This window comes from Protopterus annectens, chromosome 16.part0 (genome assembly GCF_019279795.1).
Source record: "Protopterus annectens isolate FY-2018-M chromosome 16.part0, PAN1.0, whole genome shotgun sequence".
NCBI classification, from domain to species: Eukaryota; Metazoa; Chordata; order Ceratodontiformes; family Protopteridae; genus Protopterus; species Protopterus annectens.
In genome coordinates this window covers 224626497-224640965 of record NC_056750.1, presented here as the reverse complement: position 1 = coordinate 224640965, position 14469 = coordinate 224626497, and the positions used below count along the sequence as shown (strand labels likewise).

General features: G+C 39.5%; 1 gene segment (V, D, J or C); it reads right to left on the bottom strand.

Moving 5' to 3' along the window:
* Positions 1-5615: 5615 nt before the first annotated feature.
* Positions 5616-6317, bottom strand: LOC122790812. The segment is given in 2 exon segments: positions 5616-6069; positions 6226-6317. Coding segments are annotated over 2 exon segments (426 nt in total).
* Positions 6318-14469: the final 8152 nt, after the last annotated feature.

Sequence of the window (14469 nt, the reverse complement as noted above, 5' to 3'; positions counted from 1 at the left end):
ACTTAAATCAGTCCATAGTCTCTCTTTTCTCTCTCTGCTGTGTAGGACTTTGCAGGACACCAGGCAGGATCTTGCTGACCTGATAAAACCACAAAAAAGTGCACATGTGGTTTTTATAGCAGGGAAATGAAAGAGATAGAAATTATCCCCAAATGGCCAATAGACTACTAAATTCTGGGCTGAAACCTCTCCTCCAGGACAGATTGTCTTCTCAAAGCTCCCCACTCTCACTGGTGAGCAGAGAAACTTCCTTCTATCCAAGTGAAGTATGGGCAACGCAGAAACTTGCAACACAGCCCTGAATTCAGCAAGAACCTGAAAACTGGACTATACTAGCTTAGAAAGGTGAGAAACCAGTAGATTTTTTTGTTTTTTGTTTTTTGTTTGTTTTTATTTTTCAGAAAAACAGGTAGATACAATGAAAAAAACACTTTTAGGACACATATATGGCTATCTCACTTGAGTGTGTAGCCTACAACAGTTAAACAATTCAATTAAACACAAAAACAACTTTTATAAAGTGCAAGCAGTAAATGAGTACAGTAGGCAGCTATTAAATGCTTGCTGGCACTCAAAAAATGCTAAAACTCTGCGTTTAGGCTGAAATGACAATAAACAGTAAAAATAGCAAGATAAAGATACTTAAATCAGTCCAAAGTCTCTCTTTTCTCTCTCTGCTGTGTAGGACTTTGCAGGACACCAGGCAGGATCTTGCTGAGCTGATAAAAGCACTAAAAAGTGCACATGTGTTTTTTATAGCAGGGAAATGAAAGACATAGAAATTAGCCCCAAATGGCCAATAGACTACTAAATTCTGGGCTGAAACCACTCCTCCAGGGACAGATAGGCTGCCCAAAGCTCCCCACTCTCACTGGTGAACAGAGAAACTTTATTCTATCCAAGGAAGGTATGGGCAACACAGAAACTTGTAACATAGCCCTGAATTCAGCAAGAACCTGAAAACTGGACTATACTAGCTTAGAAAGGCAGGAAACCAGTAGATTTTTCTTTTCTTTTTTTTTTCAAAAAAACAGGCAGATACAATAAAAAAAACTTTTAAGACACAGACATGGCTATCTCACTTGAGTGTGTAGCCTACAACAGTTAAACAATTAAATTAAACACAAAAATTACTTTTATAAAGTGCAAGCAGTAAATAAGTATACTAGGCAGCTATTAAATGCTTTCTAGCACTCAAAACATGCTAAAACTCAGTGTTTTAGGTGGAACCGACAATAGACAGCAAAAATAGCAAGATAAAGATACTTAAATCAGTCCAAAGTCTCTCTTTTCTCTCTCTGCTGCTGTGGGACTCTGCAGGACACCAGGCGGGATCTTGCTGAGCTGATTCAATTGCAAAAAAATGCGCAAATGCAGTTTTTATAGCAGAGAAATGAAAGAGATAGAAATTAGCCCAAAATTTTACATTTGAGATATGCATGCTCAATTTGATACAACTGTATTAAATATCAAGTAAGCAGTCCTAAATATTTAGTGCGACTAAATTACTATACAAATTATTAATATTATTATTATATTAAAATATCATTTAGACAGTACTGTTGTAATACATACATACCGCATGCTTCTCGCATCCTTAAACATGTGGCATGTGACCTGACATTCAGGACTGTCTCCATAGAAGCTGTGGATAAAACAGAACAAAACAGAACACCATTATGAATACCAGTCTTGACTATATTCAGCTTTTAACTCTTAAAATTACTCGCTGAAATTGATACTTACACATCTGTGGGGTGTCCCCTGTACTAAATTCCCTGATCCAGAGGTCAAGAATATCCTACTTCCTCCTTCTGAGGTCATCAAAGTGATGTCTGTATTGCTCAGCAGTGTGGGGGATACCTGTAGCACTACTCAAAGCCCTGGCGATACTATTCCGGGCTTCAGACTTGTATTCTGAGTCTGAATAGTCCCACTGCAGCAATTGGGCCCATGCTGCTTAACTAGGAGTCCAACAAAAACTTTGAATTCTCAGACACCCCATCTCTGCACCCAAAAGCGCACACTCTTGCTAGCAACTCCTGACATGCCTGCCATAACTCAAGCTCAATATATAATGAGCATTTCCCGCCAATTGCATTTTATATGGTGATGCTTTCCCACCTATTGAATGTCTTGCACTTACGAGTACTCACATTTTGATTTTGCAACATTTACAAACATTGCTTAGCATCATGTAAATATGGTAGGCAAGGGTCTGCACTGCCGGGCACCATGTTTGTGAGATGTTAAGCAATGCACAACAGTGGCAATCACTGCAATTTCAAGTTTATTAGGTATACAGGCTCTTATGTAACTGTGCTAGTCAAATAAACCATGTCTACAATTCTCTTAAGAAGGTTGAGAAATCAGTTCTGTGTGTTGCACTTCATTGCTATAATCTGCAATCTCACAACAGTAAAAAAAAAAATGTGCATACCTTATAGTAGAGCCCTGGACCATCTGCACAACATACTTTAACTTAACATATGCTGCCATGGGATTAGTGGCATGACATTATCTATCTTAGTAGTTATTGTAAAGTTCTTGTTGTTAATCATAGAGCAACACCACTTATTGTGTTTGTACAATAGTGAAGATTATTAATTGAATGCATCTGATTTATGTGTGTGGCTGTCTGAGTCCTGTCTACAGCCTGGATGGTACATTCCTACAGTTTGTGGGCTGCTGCACTTTGTGCAAACCAGGTGAACACTGCTAATCATGTCCGTGCCAAGCAGCACGTCATGCAAACACTGGCCTAAAAAAAAGGGAGATTGTCCAGATCTTTGCAGAATGCCTAGATGTTTGCATCATATTTTTTGTGATGTTCCTTGTAAAATGTGTGGTTTTCTGGAAAATCACTGAAGATTGACGTCAATATATAGTGACATACATTTCAGTTTCATACTTTATATCCTTCAGAACATGCATGCTAACACAAATCCTATAATTATACCTACTTTCTATGGTTATCAGAACAATGCAGTAAATCTATCCCTACTTTGGCTCTCTGTCCCCCATTAGTTTACTTTTTGCCTTGATTTCTTGCACTGAAAGGTTGGGTGATACAATCAACATTCAGTCTACAGGTTTCGTGGGCAGCAACACTGGTGTGAACCACAAAACCTTGCTTATGCATGCTACGCATCATTAATATTTATGGTGCAGTGCCATGCAATGAGCAGTACTGCATATACAAAAACTCTCCCCATCGGCTCTTTGTGGAACCTACAGAGAGTTTATTGACTCCTGCAATTTGACATTTCATATATTTGCTGAAATTCTCATTCTCTTCATGTGCAGATGACTAGAGCTTATATGCACTCAAAGGGGTGCATACAGAAATGTTCAAGCTATTTATGTTCATAGATTAACACTAGGCTGACTGCCCTTTTGGGCATTTTAAGCCTATCCAGTTATTGCGTTTGAGAATCAAATCCTGCATCTTGTGTTTGTAAGGCAAACATTTTAATCATTATGCCAACCCCAAAACCAAATATATTTTTTTAGGTTCATAGGTAAATACTAGGCTAACTGCCTTAAAGAGACATTTTAAGCCTAGCCAACAACACGAGGTTAGAATGAAACCTTGTACTTTGTGTATATGAGGCAAATAGTTTAATCATCATACCAAACCCACCCACCTAATAAATCACTTGGCTAATTTCTTGCACCATTAGTCATTATCTTGGTCCTTTTTAATACAAAGATTATATCACCCAAGATGGGACTTGCACCCACAATGTTTTGGTTTAAGAGGCCAATACCTAATCCATTAGGTCACTGTGTAGAGACTCTTTAGTGATGAGTTTGTATAGTAAAATCATATAATATCTCTATTCAAAATCAGCTTCAGGGAGCTACAAGTCCAAACTTTGATGTGAGGAACAAACTAATGTGTGAGTTGAGATTTAACATGTTAGTGAAGTGGTCTTTGATTTCATAAGTAGACTTTTAGGACTAACAAATTTATTTTAGGCTTAAACAACAGCAACTATGAAACTTCAAACACCAAGATGCTAAGGAAACAGTGCACACAATTGCTTACGATATCAACACTGTGAAACTTCTAACTGCAATTTTTCAATGGGGCAACACCTCCATCTTCTGTCTCATGGGGTGAAAGCCCTTCATACTTCCTGAACCTAAGTATATCAACTTGACTGTTGCACAAATGTGAAAAAGGGAGAACTCTCCAAAAACAAATGCCTCACTGCCAGCACACATTTAGAAATTGCAAAAAAAAAAAAAAAAAACAGTGATTCCTATGGGAAATAGCATTCAGCATGTTGTTTCTTTGTGTCTTGTAATTCAGGATTAAGTAAATTGGCATTCAAGCAATTAGATCTTGGTAATCTGCTGATATATGTAAACAACTGCTAGGTAGATTTTCATCGTGATAGGTGTTTTAGTTATATACTGTACTTCACTGATGTTTTTTTCTTTTTTTGAATAGATATCCACAACATATATATATATATATATATATATATATATATATATATATAGATCTAGGACATATGCTCGACTAGCATATGTCCAAATCACAAAACATTGAACACACATACAAGAAAGCGCTTAACATCGAAAAGCACTTCCATGTATGTGTAGTTCAAAAAAAAAAAATCTACATTTCTGCATGGGGGCTTCGCCCCCCCTGCAACCCCCACACCCCCCCTACTTTAATATTCTCACTCCGAGATTGAACTACAGTGGTGAAAAGGGAATTTTCCCTTACCTGCATTGTAGTCCGATCTACGAAACAGGCACACATACACGGAAGTGCTTTTCGATGTTAAGCGCTTTTGTGTATCTTTGATCGATGTTTTGTGATTCGGACATATGCTAGTCGAGCATGTGTCCGGATCCTATAAATATATATATATATATATATATATATATATATACACACACACACAAACACACACACACCGAGAGTGAGATGTGGATATCTGATTCTCTGCATGGTAGTTAGACATTTAGGTCTAAAATTATTTAAAAAGGTGTTGTCATTTAAACAAATTTTCAGTAACTTTGGAGAGTGCTGTACTAAATTTGTGAGGTCGGTATACTGGCTAATGTGCTTACTTTTCAGACACAAGGTGAAGGGTTTAATTGTCACATGGGGCAATTGGCTAGACTTAAATTGCCCAAGAGGTAATCTAATACTAATCAAGGAACCTAAACCTGCAGTGACAAAGGGTATTCGCTATGTTTCCTTCAAGGGTAGCGGAGAACACAACAGTCAGGTAAATACATTTTATATATTAATTAGCAAGTTATTCAGTAAGTAGTAGATTGTAAAAAAAATGGATATAAATGTTATTTCCATGTCTGCATTTTTGCCTTTCTCTTGTTCTCTCTCTCTCTTTCAAATGTACCATTATGTCTTACTGTAAGATTATGTGTCTTATTTATTTATTTATTGACATTTGATTACTGGGAAAATCTGACTGGGCAGAAATCCATTTTCAGTATGTCTTCAAATATATAGTGAATATACTAAATACACACACACAGATACTGACATTTTACTTTTTTAAAGAATTCTCTTAGTTTTTCAGAGCTTGTGTAGTAGGTTTATTAGCACACTTTTCCCTAATAATCTGGCATGGCACAGAAATAAGAATAATTCCCAGTCTAAAAAATCAAATATTTATACAGTATTTATTCCAAGGTGCTGTACTTTCTAAGTGAGCTTCTGGTGAGTTAGGAAGGATAATGACTTTTTGAAAGAGTCTGTTCGTATTTTAAAGCACTGTGCATCACTGAAACCACAGTAATATGTTGTAGAATCATTAAGCTGTAGATCACATATTTGTAACTTAAAAACATGTTTCTCAGTATCCAGAGTTACCGAAAATCTGTTTCCTGCTTTGTTGTTCATGTAACCACCAGAATACTTCCAGAAAAGAAATGTTAGTTTCTGAATACTGTCACGTTTGTACCAGAAGAGATCGTAGTTAGGCTGCTGCGTTGAATAAGTACATTCCAGTGTAACACAGTAACCTTCAACAGCAGATAAATAAGGTTGTGTTTGTGTGACACTGCCTGCATCGCAAAAACCTAAACAGTAAGAAAAGAGAAATCAAAAATTCTGTGCTTTCCAGATCAGAAGAGTAAAATGACCTATTGAAATTCTATACAATATAACACTAGGGAGCTAGTTTTAAGAGTATAAAACTTTTATTTTTCTTAAATTTATATATTAAAAAAACTCACAAGAAATTAATAAGGAAAATAAAGTCACACTAGTAAAGAGTTGATTCATTGCAGAATGTGTGAGCGAAACAAAAATGTGTCAAATTATTTATAAACAGGAAGAGAGACAGACTGAGAGACAGATCAAGAGCTTTTTGTGTGTGTGTTCATGTGTCTCTGAGGTTATAGGTGTTTGGAAAAATGCCAGTGAACGTTTTTTGATTACCGAAATGCATAATGATGCTAACCATTTCACGTATTTCCTGTTACAAAACCCTGTGCTCCTTTAATGTAAATACAGCATTATAATATCATATTTTATAAGGAGATACTCCATGGTTCTGAGTGCTAAGCTTTCAAATTTTGTTATAAATTTCTGTGGACAAAATTAACATAAACATATGATGTACTCGTGTTTATTAATTCAGAGTTAGCAATTAAGCATTGCAAACACATGAAAAACACTCATTAATGCTTTTTGTTCATTATTCTAGAAAATACTTGCTTATGTTTGTGCCCTGCAAACAGCATCAGAAAAAAATAATTTAATAACTACAGAGAGCCAGAAAATAAAATTGAACTGTTCAAGTGTGTACTACACATACAAACTAAATTATATCACGTATGTGACCTTTCCAGCTTAATTCCTCTGTAAATCTCCTCTTCCCCCATAGCAGGCATTCGTGAAGTTCATTTGCCGAGGAAATGTATTTTAATTGCCTACTTCTTTGCCAGTGGAAAAAAAAATGTTTCAAAATATGTGTCTCAAATCCTGCTCTGATTTTGTTGGGTTCTAAAACTCCTCTATATTTTAGTAATTGTGCATTTGAAAAAAAAAAAAACAACTTTCTGTATATATCACATTTTTTAGAATGACACTCTTTACAATTAAAATTATACAGGCTCAACTCTGCCATTGTAAGATTAATGTTCAGAAAACATTTCTGCTGTCCATTTGAACTTCAATCAATATGAGTATACAGTACTGCATATTCCAATAAAGGATGGGTGTGGACATGCAGCAACAAAACATTATGTTCTGCGACCATTCACAACCTGTCTTATATGTATTCAGCCATCTTTGTTCAATGACAGAAAACGCTGGGACATTTGTTATAAATCAGCACAGTATGTTATATCTCATACCTTATACCACATAGTACTTAGTCCTTGAATTACAAAAACATCCATCATGACTTTGGTGCTTCTGGCAATCAAGTAACCAGATATCAGGCTTCTTTTGTACTACTTTATAACATTTTCTTTAATACCTGCATTTTTTCAGCAGTGTGCACCTCTCTCTTAGGATTTCTTATTTACCCTAGCAGGCAGATTTGTACCCTTACTTCCCTCATTATTCCCAGTGGTGAAGAAATAAACAAAAAAACAAAAGGAAAAAAACATGAGACTTAATGGTGGACATGGTAATCTATATAATTTTTAAAGGAGGAATTTCTCTTATCTTACTGCTATTTGAATCTTATTAAAATTTCAAGCCACCATGGAGTTTTGATGATTATATAGACTAAGAGAAACCAAAACCATCAGTTTGAAGCAGGTATGAGCAGGGATTAGTCGATTAGCAGACTGGAATGGGTAGAATGACAGACGTTCTAGTTTGTTGATCTGGAATTAATCTGTACTGTACTTTATCTGCAAATTGCTCCACCCATCAAATGCTTTTGAGCCACATCCAACACTTCTTGTGACCTCATAAACAGCTGTCACCATCTTCAGATTTTACTAGCTAAATTAGACGACTAGGCCTTTCTTCCATATCATACAAAGTTGTGCATCTTAGCGTGTCACTTGGATTCTCTTGCCAGCATCATGGTATATCTCAAATTCCTACTTACATGTTTTGGAAATACATACTTAATGTGTTAACTGAAGTGATTTTTAAAACCTTTTCTGCCTTTTGTCCAGGTCACATAGTAAGAGTAAATCAGTTTGATTAAGTTGTGAATTACTTCTCCTTTGCCATCAAAGCTTTGAGTTATCCGAAACATCTATAATACTTTACAAACTTTTCTTTCAACCTTACATTTTCCTAGTAAGTACACCTGCTCAGTCTTTGAAAAATGTAAGTGTGATTGCAGTCTTGATCTGCAAGACCTTGAACATTAAAACCACAAAGTCCTTGCTTTCCTGTAGCTAATATTTCAAAACATCAGGACTATCATAAAGCTGCTGCCTAGTTGTAGAGTTTTGAGCCCAGCCATTATTAAAACTGTAAGTCAGTAAGGAAAAGAGAGGAAATACATCTCGCAGTGTGGAAGTAGTATAAGCAGAGTAAGTTTTCATTTTATGATCACCGGACTTGCAATGTCTGAATAAATGGAATGAAGGAGAAGCTCTGTCAGATTTGAAACCATGTGGAGGGTTTATCAAAAGAGATGGCCATCTTACATGCACAGGGAGAGAAAGCCATAGAAAATAATGATGAAACACAGACTACTGTGGAGCAATTGCAGACAAAATGTGAGTTTGAAGGCAATTGTGAGGCAACAAGTTGGGGAGTTGATTAGACAGCAAAGTAACACTGAGAGTCTGGCAGATAAATAAGATGTGGAATGCAGGTCTCACAGGAAGAACACCTGCTTTGTTGGCATAAAGGAGGGGTTGGAGGGCAGAGAGGTGGTGAGGTATGTGGCCTTAACAGACTGTTTACTAGAGACCACAGTGTGAGGCACTTGATAATTAGTGAGGAAACTAGGCATCAAGTCATCACATGTCATTACTACAAGCTTAAGGACTGGTTGATCAAGACTGATTTTTCGAAGGTGGCTCTTGATAGGGGGTCAGTAATGTTAAAGTAGTGGATAACTTTGCCCTCCCCTCAGGTATATGTTAGCAGGAAAAAGCTGCTTCCCACTTCTTGGCAATTAAGGAAGTTGGGAGTGAAAGTTCAGCTGTTGTACCCTGCAGTTTTGAAACTAATATAGAAATGAATTTCTTTGATTCAAAAGTGAAGAGAAGACAATTTATATTTATTCTAATGGCTTGCATGGGAAGGAGAGAGAGATAATGGGTGGAAGTGAGAATCAACTTCCCTGCAAATGTTATGGGTAGCAACCAGCCCAGAGCATCAGGGCATCTTATGGGGGGGGGGGGGCAGGAGTTAAAGATCCAATACATGAAGAGGGAGAAGGTTGATGGAGGGATGCAGGAACAGTGCTAACTGGAAAGGATGGGGTGAAGCAATAGCTGAATTAAACTGCTCAGCAAGAAAATGAAGGAGAGGAATCAGTTATGCCAGCTGAGATTTCTGGAAGAAAAGATAAATTAAAATTGGTAAGGGGTGTATGATGTAGGAGGTACAGGAGCGGTATGAGAAATGTTTTCTATACATTACATTTAAACTCGCAGCAATATTATACGAATTTTAACTATTACACATTTCTTTATTTCCTCAAACATACTCGTCTTGTGTTTAATGTTAGTCTATGCATATACCACAATTATTCCTTAAACCTTCTCCTCATATCTGGCATCACAAAGCCCGCACCTCCCAGAGACAAATATGGTAACGTCTAACAGCTTCAGCTGTTAATTCTTAAACAGATATTCTTATGCATGAACAGAACTCATTTCCAAATCTCTGCATACTTTTCTTTTCTCTCAATTTTTCCATCAGTTCATTGTGTATATTATCTAAAAACCTAGTATCTTCTACACATACTATATGAAGTTTTTACCTCTGATTTTATTTCAGCATTATTAAATGTCTTACTTCACTTGTTATGCTCTTATATATACTAAGGGCCGGATTCACGAAGGCTTGCATGGAGTCTTAGAGTAGAGTAAGACTCCATGCAGCCAACATGCCTGCCGAGCGATCCAGGAACAGCCGGTAGGGGCGTGCAACTGAGATCTCTAAACTAATCCTACATGGACAGGGCTGGGATATGCAGCTTACCTCAATTGCAGGTGAAAGCTATGCAAATTAGGTAAATTTGCAATCCAGGAAACCTGATCCTGTCCGAGTAGGAGTAGTGTTACTTGTAGAAATGTACTCAGTTGATAACTGAGTACGGTTCTGCAAATAGCAAAATGGAGCCGTGTTAGCTGGAAATAAAGCATGAATGTACAGGCGGAAGCATGCCAATGGCCAAAAATATGGCCATTGGCAACGGGAAGGGATGCAAATTAAAAATAAAATAACTTTTTTTTTTATCCCGATCTCTGGGGTTTAACCATAGCGCAGCGCCGTGCAAACGCGCTGCGCCCTAAAAGCAGAAAATTAATAAGATCCACAAATGTGGATTTTATAGCTAAAAAGAATTTACAATGCAAGGGAATGGCAGGCTGAAGACAACATGGCCACCGAGCAGAGGTTGCTTAGGGGGGAAGCTCAGTCTAAGAGATGTAACTAAGCATTAGTAGGCAATCCTATGCAAATGAGAGTTAGGATAGTGAATCGCAAGTTTACATAGCAAATGAGCACAGTCAGTGGAGTGTAGGAGTAGGATAAGGGGTGTAACAGAGTAGAAGATAGGTGACATCACGAGGGGGGTATGTATGAAAGGAGTGAAGCTCATTGGAGCAGAGTGTCATGTGTCAGCTTACATTCACATAATAGTGAAAGAGGTGTGTCAACAGGTAGGCCAGGTAAAGTCAAGAAATCAAAGGTGTATGCCGTGGATAACACCAAAGTTTCTTGCTGAGCGTGTGCACCAGTAAACCCGAGTAAGACAGTGTGCGCGCATGTTACCATGTGTGCGCGCGCGTGTAGGCTTGAGTAAGCATATATAAGGCTGTGTAAACAGTTGTAAGCGCATTTGCTCTGGTGTGCACGCGTTTTAACAAGAATAAGCAAGGTTTAGTCTGTGTAAGCATGTGTGCACGCCTGTTGTCTACTGTGCGTGTGTTTGCACTTGTGTGCGTGGCGCTCCCCCCCCCCCCGAGGCAACAGAAAGGAAAAAGGAAGCACACCAAATAGTGGGAAGTTACCAGGGAGTACTAGCAGAGCTAGCGGGTGAAAACAATCAGAACAGGCAATTACCCAGGCAGAACACAAGCCCAGCCCAGCCCAGCACTTAAAAGTCTGCAAACAACAGTCCATTATGTTTCTCTTAAGAGACACTGCAACACTGCATTAAGCTAATAGAAGTGAAAACTGAAAAAGCTTCACTGAGACAAAAAATGTTAGGGGCTGCCATTGCTGTTATAAGGTGACATATGCAACATGCTGAGGGTGGTGATAATGCAAATGCTGCTGGACAACCCACAGTGAGGAGACGGAGAAGAGTGTACAGGTCCAGGGTTACCTACCAGGAGCTACATGAGCTGGAGATAGTAGAGCGCTATAGAGTGGACAGAGACCTCTTGCAGCAAATTGTTGAGCTGTGCAGGCCACGCCTCACACACAGAACCAACAGAGGGGAACCCATCCCAGTGGAAACTAAGGTATGTGTTGGCCTAAGAATATTAGCAACAGGTACCTTCCTGAGACCAACTGGTGATATGATGGGGATATCACAGGCATCAGAATCCAGGGTACTGCACCAGTTCCTGGATGTCATGTCAGCACATGTCGGTAATCATGTATATTTCCCCAATTCCCGTGAGGAATTGGTTAGCAATATGCGTCTCTTCCAGCAAATAACAGAATACCCTGAGGTAGTGGGTGCAATAGACTGCACGCACATACGCATCAAAGCACCAGCTGGTGAGCAGGGTAGGGTCTACTTCAACCGCAAAGGCATCCCCTCCATCAACTGCCAGGTCATGTGTGATACCGAGGGCATAATACTGAATGTGTGTGCCGGCTGCCCTGGAAGCTACCATGATTCCCATATCTGGCATCTGATGCAGCTGTACCAGACATTTGCCAGTGGGGACATCCCACATGGTCACCTAGTGGGGGATGCTGGCTATGCACTGGAGCTGTGGCTGATGACACCCATCAGAAACGCACACACACCTGAACAGGAACACCATAATGAGGCACACGCACAAACACGAAATGTAATCGAGCGTGTATTTGGGCTGCTCAAGTCACAGTTCCAGTGCCTGGACACATCTGGTGGAGCCTTGCAGTACTCACCAACTACATGTACCCAAATTGTCATGGTATGTGCTATGGTACATAATATGATACTGCGAAAACAGCTGCAGCAGGACCAGCATAGGCCTGGGCCAAACAGCCCCCCACCATTGCCAAGGCCATCACAGGCAGAGCGTGACTCAGAGGAGGAACAACCTGAGCTTGCCCCAGTAGGCAGAAGGAGGCGTGCCCAGTATGCTTTGGCCTTGGTAAAGAGGCAATGCATAGCACATACACTGGCTCAGTAGGAACTCTGGAAATTATACCTCTCTCTGACCCACACATATAGCAAAAGGATGCTTACGTTAACACTACCTGCTTTCAAACATGTATAGGGAGTGTAGTATGTGCATCCGACATAGGCAGCCCTGCATCAACACCTGAGACATGATTGCCATGTGTTAAGCAATATAAAGCAGTGCTAAACAGCATTTACCATCATGAAGTATATGTAAACAAAATTGCACACACCAACTACTACAAATGTGGTCAATGTAGAGTAATATTGGCCAATGTCCAGCAATGAGTGTTAATATTGAGCAATGTTGGACAAGCTGGGTCTAGGTAGGGCATAGCTAAACAAAAGCCAACATGCTCATATTTAATCTACTGGCCCCTAAGCAGTCTGGTCTGCTCAGTATGAAAATATAAGCGGCGATGGGCCTCGAACCCAGGATACAGTGCACTATAATCATAGCACTGAACTACTAAACCATGACAGTATTGCAGTGGTTAGCCTGTATGAAGAAATGTCGATAAGTCTATGGAAATTATTTCATGGAAACCCTGCAAGCACAGCATAATCCCTGTCAAGTTATGACACAAAGGTGAGTCCTGCAGTAAGAATAGAATCTGACTTTCAACACACACAGTACAAATGTAATATTGGACATGTAGACATACATCAACAAATGTAGTGGACCTCAGACAACATCATACTGAAAGGTCACACTGGGCATGCTCACACACTTGAATACATGAGACAAATGTCAGGCAACAGAACACTGACAGTCTGAACTGGGCATGCTCACACAGGCCATGTTGGAGTACAGCATTGGGCCACATATAGCAGGCAGTTGCATGTGTTAACCCACGAACCTCTCACTACCCAGCAATCTGCCCTGTGCATGCACTGATATGACAACAGACACATAAATAATATAGTGGAACCCTGCCATAAGCAAATATGTTCTGCAGATACCTAAGCGGTTCATAGAAAGTGTGAAAGCAAAGATGATAAAAACCTGCAAACAGTATCAGCAATAAACATTGTGCATCATGAAAATTATCATAGGTTCAGAGGTTGATACTAGGCTATCTGCCCTAGGGCAAGTACAAGCATAGCCAGAGTGTGTTTGGCTTCTGCAACCCAGTCCAATCAGAACACTGTGCCTCTGAATAGTAGGTCAGACAAGATAGCCCATTCATGTTGAGTGTATTGTGCCTCTGTCTAGCAGGGACCCAGAAAATATCCCATGGGTAAACATGTGATCACCCATCCACATGTCAAGATGTCACCTGTAGGTGGTCAGTGGATGGCTCTGCCTATGCAAAACTGGGACTACACTCCGGAGTGAGTGGAGGCTTTCTGATAATAATCTGTCCCCTCAGCATGTCCTTTTAACATCAGTGCTAAGGTATATGTCCCTGGAGTGTGTAGCTCCAAGGGAGTCGGATATCCTGAGGTGGAGCATGTCCAGTAAGTCTAGGTCAGATATTGCCTGCAACTACAGGCACACAATACATCCGTGTAGGTGGTAAGTGACTGAGTATAGCTGGTGTTACTGTATCGGAACTGTGCAGGACATCTATGTGAGTCCCTACATCTGCTCGATGAGTGACATTTGTGGCCATTGCAGTTGCTGCAGGTGTCACGTAAGGTAAATCCCAAATGTGGCATAGTAACCAAGCATGGTCATAAAGAGTATAGGGGCACAATGACCACACATGATCAACATGTTAAACCATGTGGGATATGGTGAGCTATGTAGACGTACTGTCTAACCACTATGGCAATAGGATTGTCAAAGGCGAGAGTACGAACAGGTTGTGTCCCCAAAACCGTAACAACCACTACTGTATGTAATGGATTACAACCTATGTGGTAATGTGTGGGCATTTTGTCATCCTCAAAGGGGATGACTATGCAACTAATGGCATGTAGCTGTGGGCCATGGCTTAGGCACCATTCAACCTGCCTCTGTGAGACCCTGCAT